Here is a 15,556-nt window from a genome sequence, read left to right as displayed (position 1 = left end):
CGCTGGAGTGCTGTGGATTCTCTGCATATATACTCACTACGATCTTTGGTCTGGATCAAGATTCGCTGGCACCACCAATACCACAATAAAGCAGTGCTGCTTCTTCTCTTTTACTATCTATCTATCTCCTATCTATCTCCTATCTATCTATCTATCTATCTATCTATCTATCTATCTATCTATCTATCTATCTCCTATCTATCTATCTATCTATCTATCTATCTATCTCCTATCTATCTATCTATCTATCTCCTATCTATCTATCTATCTATCTATCTATCTATCTATCTATCTATCTATCTATCTATCTATCTATCTATCACTCAAATATATGAACAAGACAATATGGTTGTAAGCAGCAGGGGAATCTTTGGAATGACCTGGATTGGGGTGATATGTGGATATTTGCTTAATGCGCTCAATATAAGACTTGAAGAACACAACTCCTCATACGGTATTCATTTTGCTAAATTGTTTTTATTATTGATTTTATATATATATATATATATATATATATATATATATATATTTTATTATTATTATTATTATTATTATATTAGAAATCAATGCAGAAATTAGGAACTGAAAATAATAAATCTTGAAATTTGGAACTGGTCCATTAGGGGGAGATTTATCAAACATGGTGTATGACTGGCTCTGTCGCCCCTAGCAACAAATCAGATTCCACTTCTCATTCCTCACAGACTCTTTGGAAAATGAAAGGTGGAATCTGATTGGTTGCTAGGGGCAACTGAGCCAGTTTCACTTTACACCATGTTTGATAAATCTCTCCCCTCATAACCCTATTACACACATTGTCCACCTACTTTTGGACCACCCTGTATATATGTCAGAGAGACGTACCAAAATCGGTACCAATCATACATGAGGAATATCACTAATTCTGGCCGTAATATTACTAGTACTTAGTATTGGCTCCCTGGTTAACCCTCTAAGGACTCTACGATAACTTTCTCGGACCTTAGCTTCAGAGTGTATAGAGACTAGCCTGAATGATGGTCGTCACACACAGGTGATCCTGCTTCCCTACCTCTATATAACAAACCCTCAGAAGTTGCAGCAATATGGGGAGCATTATAGAGCAGTACTAGCACAATATAACCTGTGAATCCAGCACCTTCACAAGGCCCCAGCTACCGGTCATGATTTGAGACAAACTCCCTCGATCCTGATGCGGGAGACCCTTACCGCCTTATTCTGACACCTCCATAAAAATTTGTATTGGTCGGAATAAGGCGCATTAACAGTCACTAAGGGGTTAATAATTGCACACATTATAACCCTCCTGTATTGCCACATATTACTTTCCCTCTTTACTTAATGGTTATATTTTTCCATTTCAATGAAACAAGGTTAAAAATATAAGTATTTTGTGAGTGAAACATTTCCCACGTTCAGGTCATGATTTATTGAGGTGCAGTTACAGACTTTCCACACGGCTCATGAAAGTGGCTTCTACCCTGTGTGAATTTTCTGATGTTCAACAAGTGTTGCTTTCCTGGGGAAATACGTTCCACATTCTGTGCATGAAAACCGCGTCACCCCTGTGTGAGTTCTTTGATGATTAAGAAGAGCTTTTTTAAGGCTGTAACATTTCCCACACTCTGAACACAAAAATGGCTTCTCCCCTGTGTGACTTCTTTGATGTTCAATAAGAGTTTTTTTTATACTATAACTTTTCCCACATTCTGAACATGAAAATGGCTTCTCCCCCGTGTGACCTCTTTGATGCTCAACAAGCATCGATTTGCGAGAAAAACATTTCCCACATTCTTGGCATAAAAATGGCTTTTCCCCAGTATGAATCTTCTGATGTTCAATAAGTATTGATTTACGAGTAAACCATCTCCCACATTCTAGACATGGAAATGGTCTGCTTCCTGTGTGAGTTTTTTGATGTTGTTGAAGTTGTGATTTTGAAGTAAAACATTTCCCACATTCTTCGCATGAATATGGCTTCTCCCCTGTGTGAATTCTCAAATGTTCAATAAGAGAGGATTTCCCAGAAAAACATTTCCCACATTCAATGCATGTTAATAGTGTCTTCCCTGTTTCAGTTTTTTGATATTTAAAAAGATTTGATTTTAGTACTGAATATTTCCCACGTTCTGAACGAGATGGTTTCTCCCCTGTGTGAGTTTTCTGATGGTCAACAAAATCTTTTTTCCTTGTAAAACTCTTCCCACATTCTTGACAGAAAAATGGCTTCTCCCCTGTGTGAATTCTCTGATGATCACCAAGATGGGCTTTCTGAGTAAAGCGTTTCCCACATTCGGGACAAGAGAAAGGCTTCTCTCCTGTGTGAATCCTATAATGTTTGATAAGATTTGATTTCAGAGTAAAACATTTCCTACATTCTGAACATGAAAATGGCTTCTCTCCTGTGTGAACTATCTTATGCCGTATAAGGTCCGATCTTCTGGTAAAACATTTCCCACATTCTGAACAAGAAAATGGCCTCTGTTTCTTGTGACCTTTTTGATGTTCATCATCTCTTCTGTGACTTTTCTTTTGCTTAACTCTCTGTGGTGAATCGGTGGCCAGGACTTGTATAACAGGATGAGATGGCAGATCTTTGCTGTGAGGGGCTGGGGGTAGATCTGGGGTAATAGAATGTTCTTCATATGTATCTTGTGTGATCTGACCATCTGCTGTAATATCTGGAGATATCTGATGTCCCTCTGATCTCCGGGTACACTCAGCTGCCAAGAAAAGGACATATCATTTTACTTTTGCATAATATAACTATATATAAAATATAGTTTATATTTTGGGTGAATAGAGGAATATACAGCAGAAAAAAATGATAGGACACAAAGCTTATAGGAGAATGTGTGAGTGTTCTCTGCATTTAGTGGTCACTACTCACCTGGGCGGTTACCTGTAGTGATGTCCTCCTTATACTGCTCATCACTGCTGTCATCTGTCTCCTCTTCTTTTCCTTTTTTTGTCCTTGTGTCTGTAGCATAAATATAGTTCAAACTATTCCCAGTAGGAAACTCCTCCTTATACTGCTCATCACCGCTCATATCTGTCTCTTCTTCTTTTACCATTATATCTGCCACACTAATGTAGTTCAGATTCAGTGTTGTTATGTCCTCCTTATACTGCTCATCACTGATCAAAAGTGTGCCTTTTCCTTTTATTAGCTTGTCTGCAGCATTATTGGAGTTCAGATCTTTTTTTCTAGTGATGTCTCCCATATCCTGCGCATCACTTCTCACATCTGTCTCCTCTTCTTCATTTGCCCTTATGTCTAGAACATTATTATATTTCAGATCTTTCCCCATAGGAATGTCCACCATATACTGCTCATCACTGCTCACATCTGTCATCTCTTCTTTTACTATCTTGTCTGTAACATTATTAAAGTTAGGATCTTTTTCTGTAATGATGTCCTCCATATACTGCTCATCACTGCTGTCATCCGTCTCTGGAGCATTAATACAAATCAGGTCCTTTAATGTAGGAATGTCCTCCTTATACTGCTCATCACTGCTGTCATCTGTCTCTGTAGAATTAATATAAATCAGATCCTTTACTGTAGAAATGTCCTCCTTATACTGCTCATCAAGACTCACATCCGTCTCCTCCTCCTCCTCCGCTTCTTCTTTTACCCTTATGTCTGTTGTATTTGAACAGTCCAGATTCTTCCCTGTAGTGATGTCCTCCTTATACTGCTCATCACTGCTGTCATCTGTCTCTGGAGCATTAATATTGTTCCCATCTTCCCCCTGATTCATAAGATGTGAGAGAAATATTGTAAGTGTCATCAGACAGTAGAAGAAGTCAGGTGGGATGTACAGATCATAGGGAACATCTCCATCTACCTGATCCTGATCCTGTGGGAGAAGAGGACGGGGACATCTCTCTGGTGCTGTTCTCTTACTGGATCTGACTGGAGGGAACACATACAGAGACTGAATTCATTCTTTCCATCCAGATAATACAGAGAGGAGGTGTGTATATAGTCCTGTCTATTACCTGCTGATGGGAGGGGCTGCTGATCCTCCAGCATCACATCCTTGTACTGATCCTTGTGTCCTTCTACATACTCCCACTCCTCCATGGAGAAATAGACCGCCACGTCCTGACACCTTATAGGAACCTGACACACACAATGGTCACACAGTCATCCCCCCCACCCCTCCAGTGGTGTTACTGTATAATGTCCCAGCATTCCCAGCAGCCACAGTCTCACCTCTCCACTCAGCAGCTCCACCATCTTGTTGGTGACTTCTAGGATCTTCTCTTCCTCCATTTCCTCATGTATCAGGGGCCCCGGGATTGGGCTCAGGGTTCTTCCCCATCCTTCACCCCCAGGGGCCCCACAGCGCCCACTAGAGGACTTCTTCACTACTGTGTAATCCTGTGTATGGAGAGACACATTACTATCACTCCATCCATTCCCAGAATCCCTCACCTCTCCAGTCCTATCCATCTGTTATTCCATAGATAAGAATGATGTCATGATGACATCACTCCCAGCATCCCTCACCTCTCTAGTCCTATCCATCTGTTATTCCATAGATAAGAATGATGTCATGATGACATCACTCCCAGAATCCCTCACCTCCCCAGTCCTATCCATCTGTTATTCCATAGATAAGAATGATGTAATGATGACATCACTCCCAGAATCCCTCACCTCCCCAGTCCTATCCATCTGTTATTCCATAGATAAGAATGATGTCATGATGACATCACTCCCAGAATCCCTCACCTCTCCAGTCCTATCCATCTGTTATTCCATAGATAAGAATGATGTCATGATGACATCACTCCCAGAATCCCTCACCTCTCCAGTCCTATCCATCTGTTATTCCATAGATAAGAATGAGGTCATGATGACATCACTCCCAGAATCCCTCACCTCCCCAGTAAGCAGGAAGAGTATGTGTAAAGTGAGGGTTATTATCTTCTCCGCCATCTTGTCTCTGTCTCGCTCCATGGTTGACCGGTCAATCAGAAAGATTATCAAGAAAGCAAACTATGTTCTAGGAAAAACCACACAAGATCTTAGATGATACAACAATGACTGTTACATTACATAATTACATATTGTTCCCGGATTTTCCAGGGACTATGTGGGAAGTCGGCTTAGAAGGGGCTGGTGACCAGTGTGTTACAAGTGAAGCATGTAAGGTGGCCTATGTGGTTTGGTTCTGCTATGCAGAGGACTTAATGTAACTTGTGTAAATCCCATTGACTATGATGGGAGTTGTGCAAAGAGCGTAGCCCCATGAGGAGGTGGCAATATGTGGCTACGGTGTGGCGGTATTATTGGTAATATTGGCTTTAGTACACTGTATGGTAGTATTAATCAAACTTTTGGCCGTGCGGTTGTGGTGTGGCTTTATTATTTTTCCCTTTTTGAGTGGTCTTATTAGTAATATTGCCTTTAGTTTACTGTGTTTTTTTTTTAGAAGGAATATGGCATTATTCAATCATGTGACAGTGGTAATATATGGTCACAGAGTGGCGGTATTATTTGGCCCTTCATATAAAGTTAGTCTGGATACGGTTGGTTTTGCTCGGTAACAGTATGCTACCACCAGAAAATCGGCCACTCTATGGAGGTAATATGTTATATTAATTTTTGATATTTTTTTTCTAATATAGAGGCATTATATAGTAACTGGGTGATTGTTCTATAGAGGTATACTGTACACTTTGATGCTGCACATATTATTGACTGTTATACAGAGGTATACTGTACACTTTGATGCTGCACATATTATTGACTGTTATATAGAGGTATACTGTACACTTTGATGCTGCACATATTATTGAGTAAAAATTTTATGGGGGCAGGGGTGGTGGTGTTGTGGGCGTGAGGGGATGTCAGCAGGAATTCTAGAATCGACCTGGATTTGATGTCGTACCACCTTAGGGATTTGATTCTAGGGGCCCAACCCACATACACCAGATATAACCAGCACCAAATTATTCACAATACTATAGCAACTTTGCACAGAGCTGAACACTTGCCATTTGACTTTCGATGGCTGAAGATTTCTCGTTGGTTGTTTGATCATTGCTGCATTTACATGAAATGATTATCGTTTAAATTCAATGATATAACGATTGTTTGAACGATAATTGTGCCCTGTAATATAGGGCCCTGAGAGGGCAAACGCTTTTATGTGTACCTGTTATTAAAATTAACTTCTGACATCTCACTGCGACATGTTGAAAGTTTTTACCAGCCAGAGTCTAAGATCAATCGATCAGGAAAAAGAGCGGGGAGAGACGTGCGCCACTCTCTGCTCTTTGTCTATGTGAGTGAGACGGCCCCATAAACTTACATTTTGCGGCTCTCTTACTCATGTGACACTGAGCCGGGAGAATGCGCTGAATGGAGGATTCTCTTTGCTCGTTCTCCTAATCGGTTGCGGTGTTAACACACAATACCCGATCAATAAAAACTTTTGATATGTCTCTATGATGTATTAGAGGGAAACTATCAGCAGGTTAGACGTATCTAAACTGCTGATCGCCCCCTATTGCGTACGGTAGACCGAGGAGAACGGTGTGTCTCTTACCTTCCTCTTCGGCACCGTTCCTGTGCTGTTAGCAGTATAATCCTCGGTCTGGACTGAGGACTACACAGTTAACAGGACGGGAATGGTGCAGAGGAGGAAGGTAAGAGGCACACCTTAAAGTGACTGTACCACCAGGCCCAGGCTAAAGCACCGCAGGCGGCCGACCCACCCCCAGTGGGAGGAAACCCCCGCCCCTCTATGATAGGATTCCATTAATTCTAATAGAGTCACGTCATGGAGGGGCTGGGGTTTCTTCCCACTGGGGGTGGGTCGGCCGCCTGCAGTGCTTTAGCCTGGGCCTGGTGGTACAGTCACTTTAAAGGGGTTATCCAGCGCTACAAAAACATGGTCACTTTCCTCCTACTGTTGTCTCCAGTTTAGGTGCATTTTGCAATTAAGCTCCATTTACTTCAATGGAACTGAGTTTCAAAATCCCACCCAAACTGGAGACAACAGTAGGGAGGAAAGTGGCCATGTTTTTGTAGCGCTGGATAACCCCTTTAAAGGTATTTGTGGTTTTTGTAAAAAAAAAAATACATCTGATCTCGCAATAAATCTCATACAGCGACATCGACCGACAGAAAGAGAGAATCCAACTACTGTCACAATCACTAAATAAAAAAAGCTTCACCCTCAGTGTTTAAACCCGTCCAGTCCTGAAGGGGTTAATAATCCTCCTGCTGTCCTCCAGGCTCCTTCCCTGCAGAGCTGTACAGGAGCCGTGTGCTTCCCCTGTGCTTCCAGGACCTGCCATGATGTCACAGTCATGTGATCAGTCACATGGAGGAGGAGTCACATGACCAGGGGCTGCTGCTCAGTGTATGCAGGACTCTGCTGTGCTGGATGAGCTGAAGTGATGTGTATGCAGCAGAGCTGTGTGTGTGTGATGTGTGTGGAGCAGAGCTGTGTATGTGTGTGTTATATATGTCTGAAGCAGAGCCCTGTGTGTAATGTACATGTAGCTGAGCTGTATATGTGTGTGTAATGTACATGTAGCTGAGCTGTATGTGTGTAGTGTGTAATGTACATGTAGCTGAGCTGTATATGTGTGTAATGTACATGTAGCTAAGCTGTATATGTGTGTGATGTACATGTAGCTGAGCTGTATATGTGTAATGTACATGTAGCTGAGCTGTATATGTGTAATGTACATGTAGCTGAGCTGTATGTGTGTAATGTACATGTAGCTGAGCTGTATATGTGTAATGTACATGTAGCTGAGCTGTATGTGTGTAATGTACATGTAGCTGAGCTGTATGTGTGTAATGTACATGTAGCTGAGCTGTATATGTGTAATGTACATGTAGCTGAGCTGTATGTGTGTAATGTACATGTAGCTGAGCTGTATGTGTGTAATGTACATGTAGCTGAGCTGTATGTGTGTAATGTCCATGTAGCTGAGCTGTATATGTGTGTAATGTACATGTAGCTGAGCTGTATGTGTGTAATGTACATGTAGCTGAGCTGTATATGTGTCTAATGTACATGTAGCTGAGCTGTATGTGTGTAATGTACATGTAGCTGAGCTGTATGTGTGTAATGTCCATGTAGCTGAGCTGTATATGTGTGTAATGTCCATGTAGCTGAGCTGTATATGTGTGTAATGTACATGTAGCTGAGCTGTATATGTGTAATGTACATGTAGCTGAGCTGTATATGTGTAATGTACATGTAGCTGAGCTGTATATGTGTAATGTACATGTAGCTGAGCTGTATATATGTGTAATGTACATGTAGCTGAGCTGTATATGTGTAATGTACGTGTAGCTGAGCTGTATATGTGTGTAATGTACATGTAGCTGAGCTGTATATGTGTAATGTACATGTAGCTGAGCTGTATATATGTGTAATGTACATGTAGCTGAGCTGTATGTGTGTAATGTACATGTAGCTGAGCTGTATGTGTGTAATGTCCATGTAGCTGAGCTGTATGTGTGTAATGTACATGTAGCTGAGCTGTATATGTGTCTAATGTACATGTAGCTGAGCTGTATGTGCGTAATGTACATGTAGCTGAGCTGTATGTGTGTAATGTCCATGTAGCTGAGCTGTATATGTGTGTAATGTCCATGTAGCTGAGCTGTATATGTGTGTAATGTCCATGTAGCTGAGCTGTATATGTGTGTAATGTACATGTAGCTGAGCTGTATATGTGTAATGTACATGTAGCTGAGCTGTATATGTGTAATGTACATGTAGCTGAGCTGTATGTGTGTAATGTACATGTAGCTGAGCTGTATATGTGTAATGTACATGTAGCTGAGCTGTATGTGTGTAATGTACATGTAGCTGAGCTGTATATGTGTAATGTACATGTAGCTGAGCTGTATATGTGTGTAATGTACATGTAGCTGAGCTGTATGTGTAATGTACATGTAGCTGAGCTGTATGTGTGTAATGTACATGTAGCTGAGCTGTATATGTGTAATGTACATGTAGCTGAGCTGTATATATGTGTAATGTACATGTAGCTGAGCTGTATATGTGTAATGTACGTGTAGCTGAGCTGTATATGTGTGTAATGTACATGTAGCTGAGCTGTATATGTGTAATGTACATGTAGCTGAGCTGTATATGTGTGTAATGTACATGTAGCTGAGCTGTATATGTGTAATGTACATGTAGCTGAGCTGTATGTGTGTAATGTACATGTAGCTGAGCTGTATATGTGTGTAATGTACATGTAGCTGAGCTGTGTGTGTGTAATGTACATGTAGCTGAGCTGTATATGTGTAATGTACATGTAGCTGAGCTGTATATGTGTGTAATGTACATGTAGCTGAGCTGTGTGTGTGTAATGTACATGTAGCTGAGCTGTATATGTGTGTAATGTACATGTAGCTGAGCTGTATATGTGTGTAATGTACATGTAGCTGAGCTGTATATGTGTGTAATGTACATGTAGCTGAGCTGTATGTGTGTAATGTACATGTAGCTGAGCTGTATATGTGTGTAATGTACATGTAGCTGAGCTGTGTGTGTGTAATGTACATGTAGCTGAGCCGTATATGTGTGTAATGTACATGTAGCTGAGCTGTATATGTGTGTAATGTACATGTAGCTGAGCTGTATATGTGTGTAATGTACATGTAGCTGAGCTGTATATGTGTGTAATGTACATGTAGCTGAGCTGTATATATGTGTAATGTACATGTAGCTGAGCTGTATGTGTATAATGTACATGTAGCTGAGCTGTATGTGTACATAGTAGGGCTATATTCACACAACGTATCTTTCGTAAATGTACGGCCGTTGTTGCAATTTGCAACGACGGCTCTACTTTTTACGGAAAGATACATTGCCTTGTGTTCTATGGAATCCCGGCCGGAGCGTATACACATAGTATTGACAGTCAGCCTGTCAATCATTTAATTTTTGCCATGAACGGCAGTGAACCGCGGTGGATTAGAGGCGTAATATCAATTTTCTCCGAGGACAGCTGTGGACGGTGGTAAATCTGCAGTGTATACTTACCTTTTCTCCTTGGATACCAGTGGGTCAGCGGCGTTAAATGACAATTTCTCCCAGGACAGCAATAGACATTCTAAAGTGAAAGTCCCATTAGGGGCAATGGTCCTAGAAGGCTCCAGAACAGACACCCGGACGTGGCAGCAGCAGCACTCCGTCTCTCTTCGACCCTGGGGGGCCTATGACAGACATTTGAGGGTGGTAACTGTAGAGTGGTAACTTTCCTTTTTTCTTTAAAATATACAAGAAAGAAAGAATAGACACACACAGTCATCAGCAGATCTTTATGCCGGCCAGTACTATGTAGACTTAGGGAAATACCCATTTTAAGTGTTGAACTAGGTAGTTCTGTAACGGAACTGTGTGTCATCCGCTCGCCCCATAGTACAGACGGTGGCGGAAATACAGCTGTGGATGAAAGCCCGATAAATAAGGTAACCTGCCGCTCAGCAACAGATAGCTGCTGGTAGTAACTTTAGAGGTTTAGAGGACAGCATCCTCCATGATATGTATCCCATCACAAACCATTCCTATAGCCTTATACCAGTCAAGAAATCACAAGAGCCAGGAAAACGTCACACAACAAATATCCTGTCAGGAACCATTGTGTGAGCTCTCAGTACCCATGTGATATCTTAAAAACCCAAGAACAGTTATTGTCCAGTTACCATGCATGTCCTGAAAAATGGGACACAAAAGGTAAGAGTCATCGGCACAAGTGTCAGGCTGTATGCACACGGTCAGTAATTTTTTCGGGTCCGGAAACCACCCGCTAAAAATTACGGGTTGGAAATTCGTATTGCATCCGGAAGCCTGATGATGCCTGCAATCACCACCGAGCACGGAAGCGTCCCCGGTTGCCATGGTGATCGCAGGAGGCGTGCGGGGACACTTCTGTGCTCGGTCTTTACAGGCATCATCAGACCCCTCCTGCGGCATCATCAGACCCCTCCTGCGGCATCATCAGACCCCTCTGCGGCATCATCAGACCCCTCCTGCGGCATCATCAGACCCCTCTGCAGCATCATCAGACCTCTCTGCGGCATCATCAGACCCCTCTGCGGCATCATCAGACCTCTCCTGCGGCATCATCAGACCCCTCCTGCGGCATCATCAGACCCCTCTGCGGCATCATCAGACCTCTCCTGCGGCATCATCAGACCCCTCCTGCGGCATCATCAGACCCCTCTGCGGCATCATCAGACCCCCTCCTGCGGTAATGATGCGATCTCCTATGCGATCCTCCTTTGCTGCCATCAGTGCTCTTAATTGATTCATTGATACTTTCCTAACTATATTGTAAACACCAATTTTTTGAGGTAATTGGTAATTGTACGTTTGTAGCCCAGCTGCCAATCATCATTACCAATTAGCTCAATAAATTGGTGTTTACTATGTGGTTAGGAAAAGCATGAATGAATCAATTAAGAGACTGTGAGCAGTGAATGAATGGCCTGTCAGCTAAATATGGCACAATATGCAATGCTCCGAGCAGGCACCCTTCTGTATGGTCTTCACCTTGTGGAGTACTACAGATCCCAGCTCTCTGATATACCATCACCAACACTGCCTCAATAACATTCGTCTACTGATTCTGCTACAATCGGCACACGATGTGCAGAAACAGAGATCCGGAGAACTATAGATCCCAGCACTTCTATATACTGCTGTGCAAATAGGAGCATGAGTTATCCATATTTTTCTACGGAAATACGGATGCCAAACATGTTGCAATCCGCAAACAATCCGTAGACAATTGATTTCAATGAAATCATCCGTAAAAAAATCTGGGTCCGCACCTGGTCCGCACTATGACATGTCCTTTTTTTTTACGGATTGATTTTCATCCATTTCTGCTACTGATCGTGTGAATAGCCCAATAGACTTCAATGTGCACTAACTCGGATGCGGAAATACGGATCCGTAAATTACGGAACGTGTGAATAAGGCCTCAGGGTTGAAACTACACGGCTATGGTAATGTAGAGCTCCTCTGCTAGTGAAATTCTTCAGCAAATAAACAGTTAATGCTGCTCAGACTGTGCGCTGGGGTGGGATTACACTCAATGCTTTCCAGTGCAGTGATGGATAATTAAACTACAAGACCCATGATCCCCCAGGGTCAGTGGGGGAGGAGCTGAGAGGAGGAGGATGCTGGGGATGGGAGGACAGTGTTTGGGATGCTGCTGGAAGCAAGTGAAGAGACTCCTGTGTTTTCTCTACTAAAAGACTTTTATCAGCCCATAAAGCACCTGCAAAGAACCTGCCTGTTATCAGACACATGCCCGTCCCATGAGTACAACCAGTTACAGTGTGCCACAAGTTACAGTGTTGGTGTGAGGCGGCCACCATCTCAGGAAGGACACATGGTGGATGTGTAATGCAATCAGCCATTTCTAAGCAGGAGATAACAGTACCACATACTTAAAGGAGCCACATCACATACAGCCCCAGTGTTCTACATATAACCCTGCAGCCTGGAGGGAAAATACAGAGAATAAGTACAAGTGCTGTGAGGTGTATGTGTGACAGTGAGGGGAATAAGTGACAGCCTGCAGCCTGAGGCTTCCCACACAGCTGGGCACATGTTGGACTTCTCTGGGGTTTTTTGGTACTAGAGGACTATGGACACATTTTTTCCTCCTTAAGGGTGCGTTCACACGTAATGGATCCGTAGCAGATCCCTGCCCTGTACACTATGGGCAGACAAACTCGCAGCGGGATGGATATCCCGCTATGAATATGTCAGCAGCCCGCCCCACGCTGCCGGAGCGTATACATCACCTGGTCCCCGCTCCGGCATGCTTCCTGGTTTCCAGGCATGTCCCGTTTGGCCAATTAGTGCGCTGCCCCGCAGCAGTGCACTGATTGGCTGAGCGGGACATGAAGACGCCAGGAAACCAGGAAGCATGCCGGAGCGGGGACCAGGTGAGGTATAGGCTCCGGGGGCGGGCTGCTGACAACATCCCGCTGCGAGTTTGTCTGCCCATAGTGTACAGGGCAGGGATCTGCAGCGGATACATTATGTGTGATCGCACCTTGAGGCTATGTTTACACGCTGTGAGAGACCGGCCGTTCTGTGACCCCAGCCGGGTCACAGAACGGCCAGTCTCTGCCCAGATCATCCCGGCTGGTACTTAAGTACCGGCCGGATGATCTTTCCGGCTGCAGCGTTCTGATGCGTGGTCATCAGCGCGCGCCCGCATCAGAACCTCCCACAGCACACAATGAAGCAAGCGGCCGGGATCCCATAGAAGCAGAGGCAGTGTTCCACAATGTGAAAAGTAGGGCTGTTGTTGCCGTTGGTGTAGTGTGAACATAGCCTAAACCTGTTTTTTTCTCTTACCTCAGACAAAAACCTCTGAGGGCATTTTTGAACCAGTTGTATCCTAAAATTACAGTTTATTGTGTGATAAGATGTATATGCATGTGTAATTAATAACATTACCCTAAGTTCATTATTGGTGGTTAATTAGCAAACTTAGAAAACTGTGTCAGAGAGTTGGGGAATATTTGGGGCGTCACCAAGGTTTCAGGCAGGGGTCCCATCCCATTAGTATAATACAGCTCCCCCTACGGGTGTGCTACAGTAACAAGAAGGGAAGTATCCTCTTTGTGAACCATAGTCATGGGGATGTGTGTCTGGATTACCCTGTTCTTGAGGCGCGGGGTGCAGATTGGACTTTGGCGAGGCATTGACCAGGTGTTGATAATATATGCTGTGTTGGACATGTTTTGGCAAGGGCACTAAATTTAAAGATGGGGGGGATTTATCAAAGGGGTGTAAAGTAGAGCTGGCTCCGTTGCCCCTAGCAACCAATCAGATTCCACTTTTCATTCCTAACAGATTCCTTGGTAAACGAAAGGTGGAATCTGATTGGTTGCTAGGGGCAATTCTACTGTACACCATGCTTGATAAATCTTCCCTCATACATCCAAATTGATTATGGGTACTTACAACAGGATTATCCTATTAATTTTTGGAGTAAGGAGTAAAATTACTTGTTAACCTCTTGAGGACATATGCCGTAAGGGTACATCATACGTCCGCAAGGGGAGTTCAGAGGGGGGGCTGTGACGCGATCGCGGAGAGGGGATCCCTTCATCTTACCGCCCTGGGACGCTGATCCCGGCTTGGTATTCTATGGCATTGGTCTACAGCAGGCCAAAGCAATAGAGCACCGATCTCATGGAACAATGCTGTGTAATACAGGTACACTGATCTCTATGGGAGATCAGTGTAGTTGTATTAAAAGTCCACCAGGGGGAATAACCCTAACCCCAGGGGGGGAATAACCCTAACCCCGAGGGGGGGGGGGGGGTAACCCTAACCCCAGGGCGGGGGGGAATAACCCTAACCCCAGGGGACTTCTAATTACTGTGTAAGTAAAAAAAAAAGTGTTTTCATTAATACACAATCCCCTCACCTAATAAAAGTCTCAATCATCCCCCTTTTCCCATTTTGTAAATAATAATAATAAAAATAAACAAACATGTTTGGTATTGCCGCGTGCGTAATCGCGCGAACTATTAATTTATCCCATTCCTGATCTCGCACGCGTAAGTGCAAATACCCGCCAAAGTGCAAAAATTGTGCATATTTGGTCACATCAAATCCAGAAAAATTTGATAAAAAGCGATCGAAAAGTCGCATATGCGCAATCAAGGTACCGATAGAAAAAACACATCAAGGTGCAAAAAATTACACCTCACACAGCCCCATAGACCAAAGAATAAAATCGCTATAAGCCTGGGAATGGAGCGATTTTAAGGATCGTTTTTTTTCTGTAAAAGGTTTTATTTTTATCAAATAATATAAAAGTTATGCAAGTTGCATTTTGTTTTAATCATACCGACTTGAGGAACATATGTAACATGTCAGTTTTTCCATAGGACGAAACAAACCCCCCCCCCCCCAAAGAAAAAGAATTGCGTTTTTTTTTTTCAATTTCACTGCGCATATAATTTTTTCGCAGCAGATTGTAAGCAAAAATTAAGTCTGCCGTTGCAAAGTAAAATTAGTGACGGTAACAATAAGAGCTCTAGTGGGTTTCTAGGTGAAAAAAATGCTAAAGCCTTTAAACACAGGGAGGAAAGAACGAAAACGCAAAAACGAAAAATTGGCTCCGTCCTTAAGAGGTTAAAGAAAAAAAAAAAGATTACAGTACTTAAAGTGGGGGAATATTTTATTGGGGACTGGCCTGTGCCCTGTTTCTTCTAGTCCGCATGGTGGTGCCGCACCATATTCTGACGCATAGAAGAGGTGCCTGGGATTGGACCCAAACCCCGACCCACTTTACAGTTACAGATGGCGGAAGAAGTGCCACACCACTGTCAGTGGATGGTTCCTCCGAGTAGGCACACTGCTAGCCTCCTCTTGACTGCTGCTGCTGCCGCCTCGTGGTACCCGTGGAGTGCGTTTGGATAATGTTCTATGCCTAATCCTTATCTCTCCTGACCCTGAATCTTTGGATGGGACATGACGCTGGGTCGGTGGTAGAGACACAGCTTCATCCTCTGATG

At 43.2% G+C, this 15,556-nt stretch overlaps 2 protein-coding genes across 2 annotated transcripts in view; both read right to left on the bottom strand.

Annotated features, from left to right (window-relative positions):
- LOC138786650 (zinc finger protein 585A-like) overlaps window positions 1-15,556 on the bottom strand; it is a 214,893-nt gene that overhangs the window by 50,938 nt on the left and 148,399 nt on the right. The gene's annotated exons all lie outside the window — the stretch shown is intronic.
- LOC138787611 (zinc finger protein 850-like) overlaps window positions 762-15,556 on the bottom strand; it is a 61,606-nt gene continuing 46,811 nt past the window's right edge. Inside the window, exon 12 of the mRNA XM_069964952.1 lies at window positions 762-2,432. Coding sequence (XP_069821053.1) covers window positions 1,477-2,432 — 956 coding nt within the window. The 3' untranslated portion in view covers window positions 762-1,476. The remainder of the gene's footprint in view (window positions 2,433-15,556) is intronic.

The sequence above is a fragment of the Dendropsophus ebraccatus genome, chromosome 3 (assembly GCF_027789765.1).
Source record: "Dendropsophus ebraccatus isolate aDenEbr1 chromosome 3, aDenEbr1.pat, whole genome shotgun sequence".
Lineage (NCBI taxonomy): Eukaryota > Metazoa > Chordata > Amphibia > Anura > Hylidae > Dendropsophus > Dendropsophus ebraccatus.
This window is presented reverse-complemented; position numbering and strand designations above follow the sequence as displayed.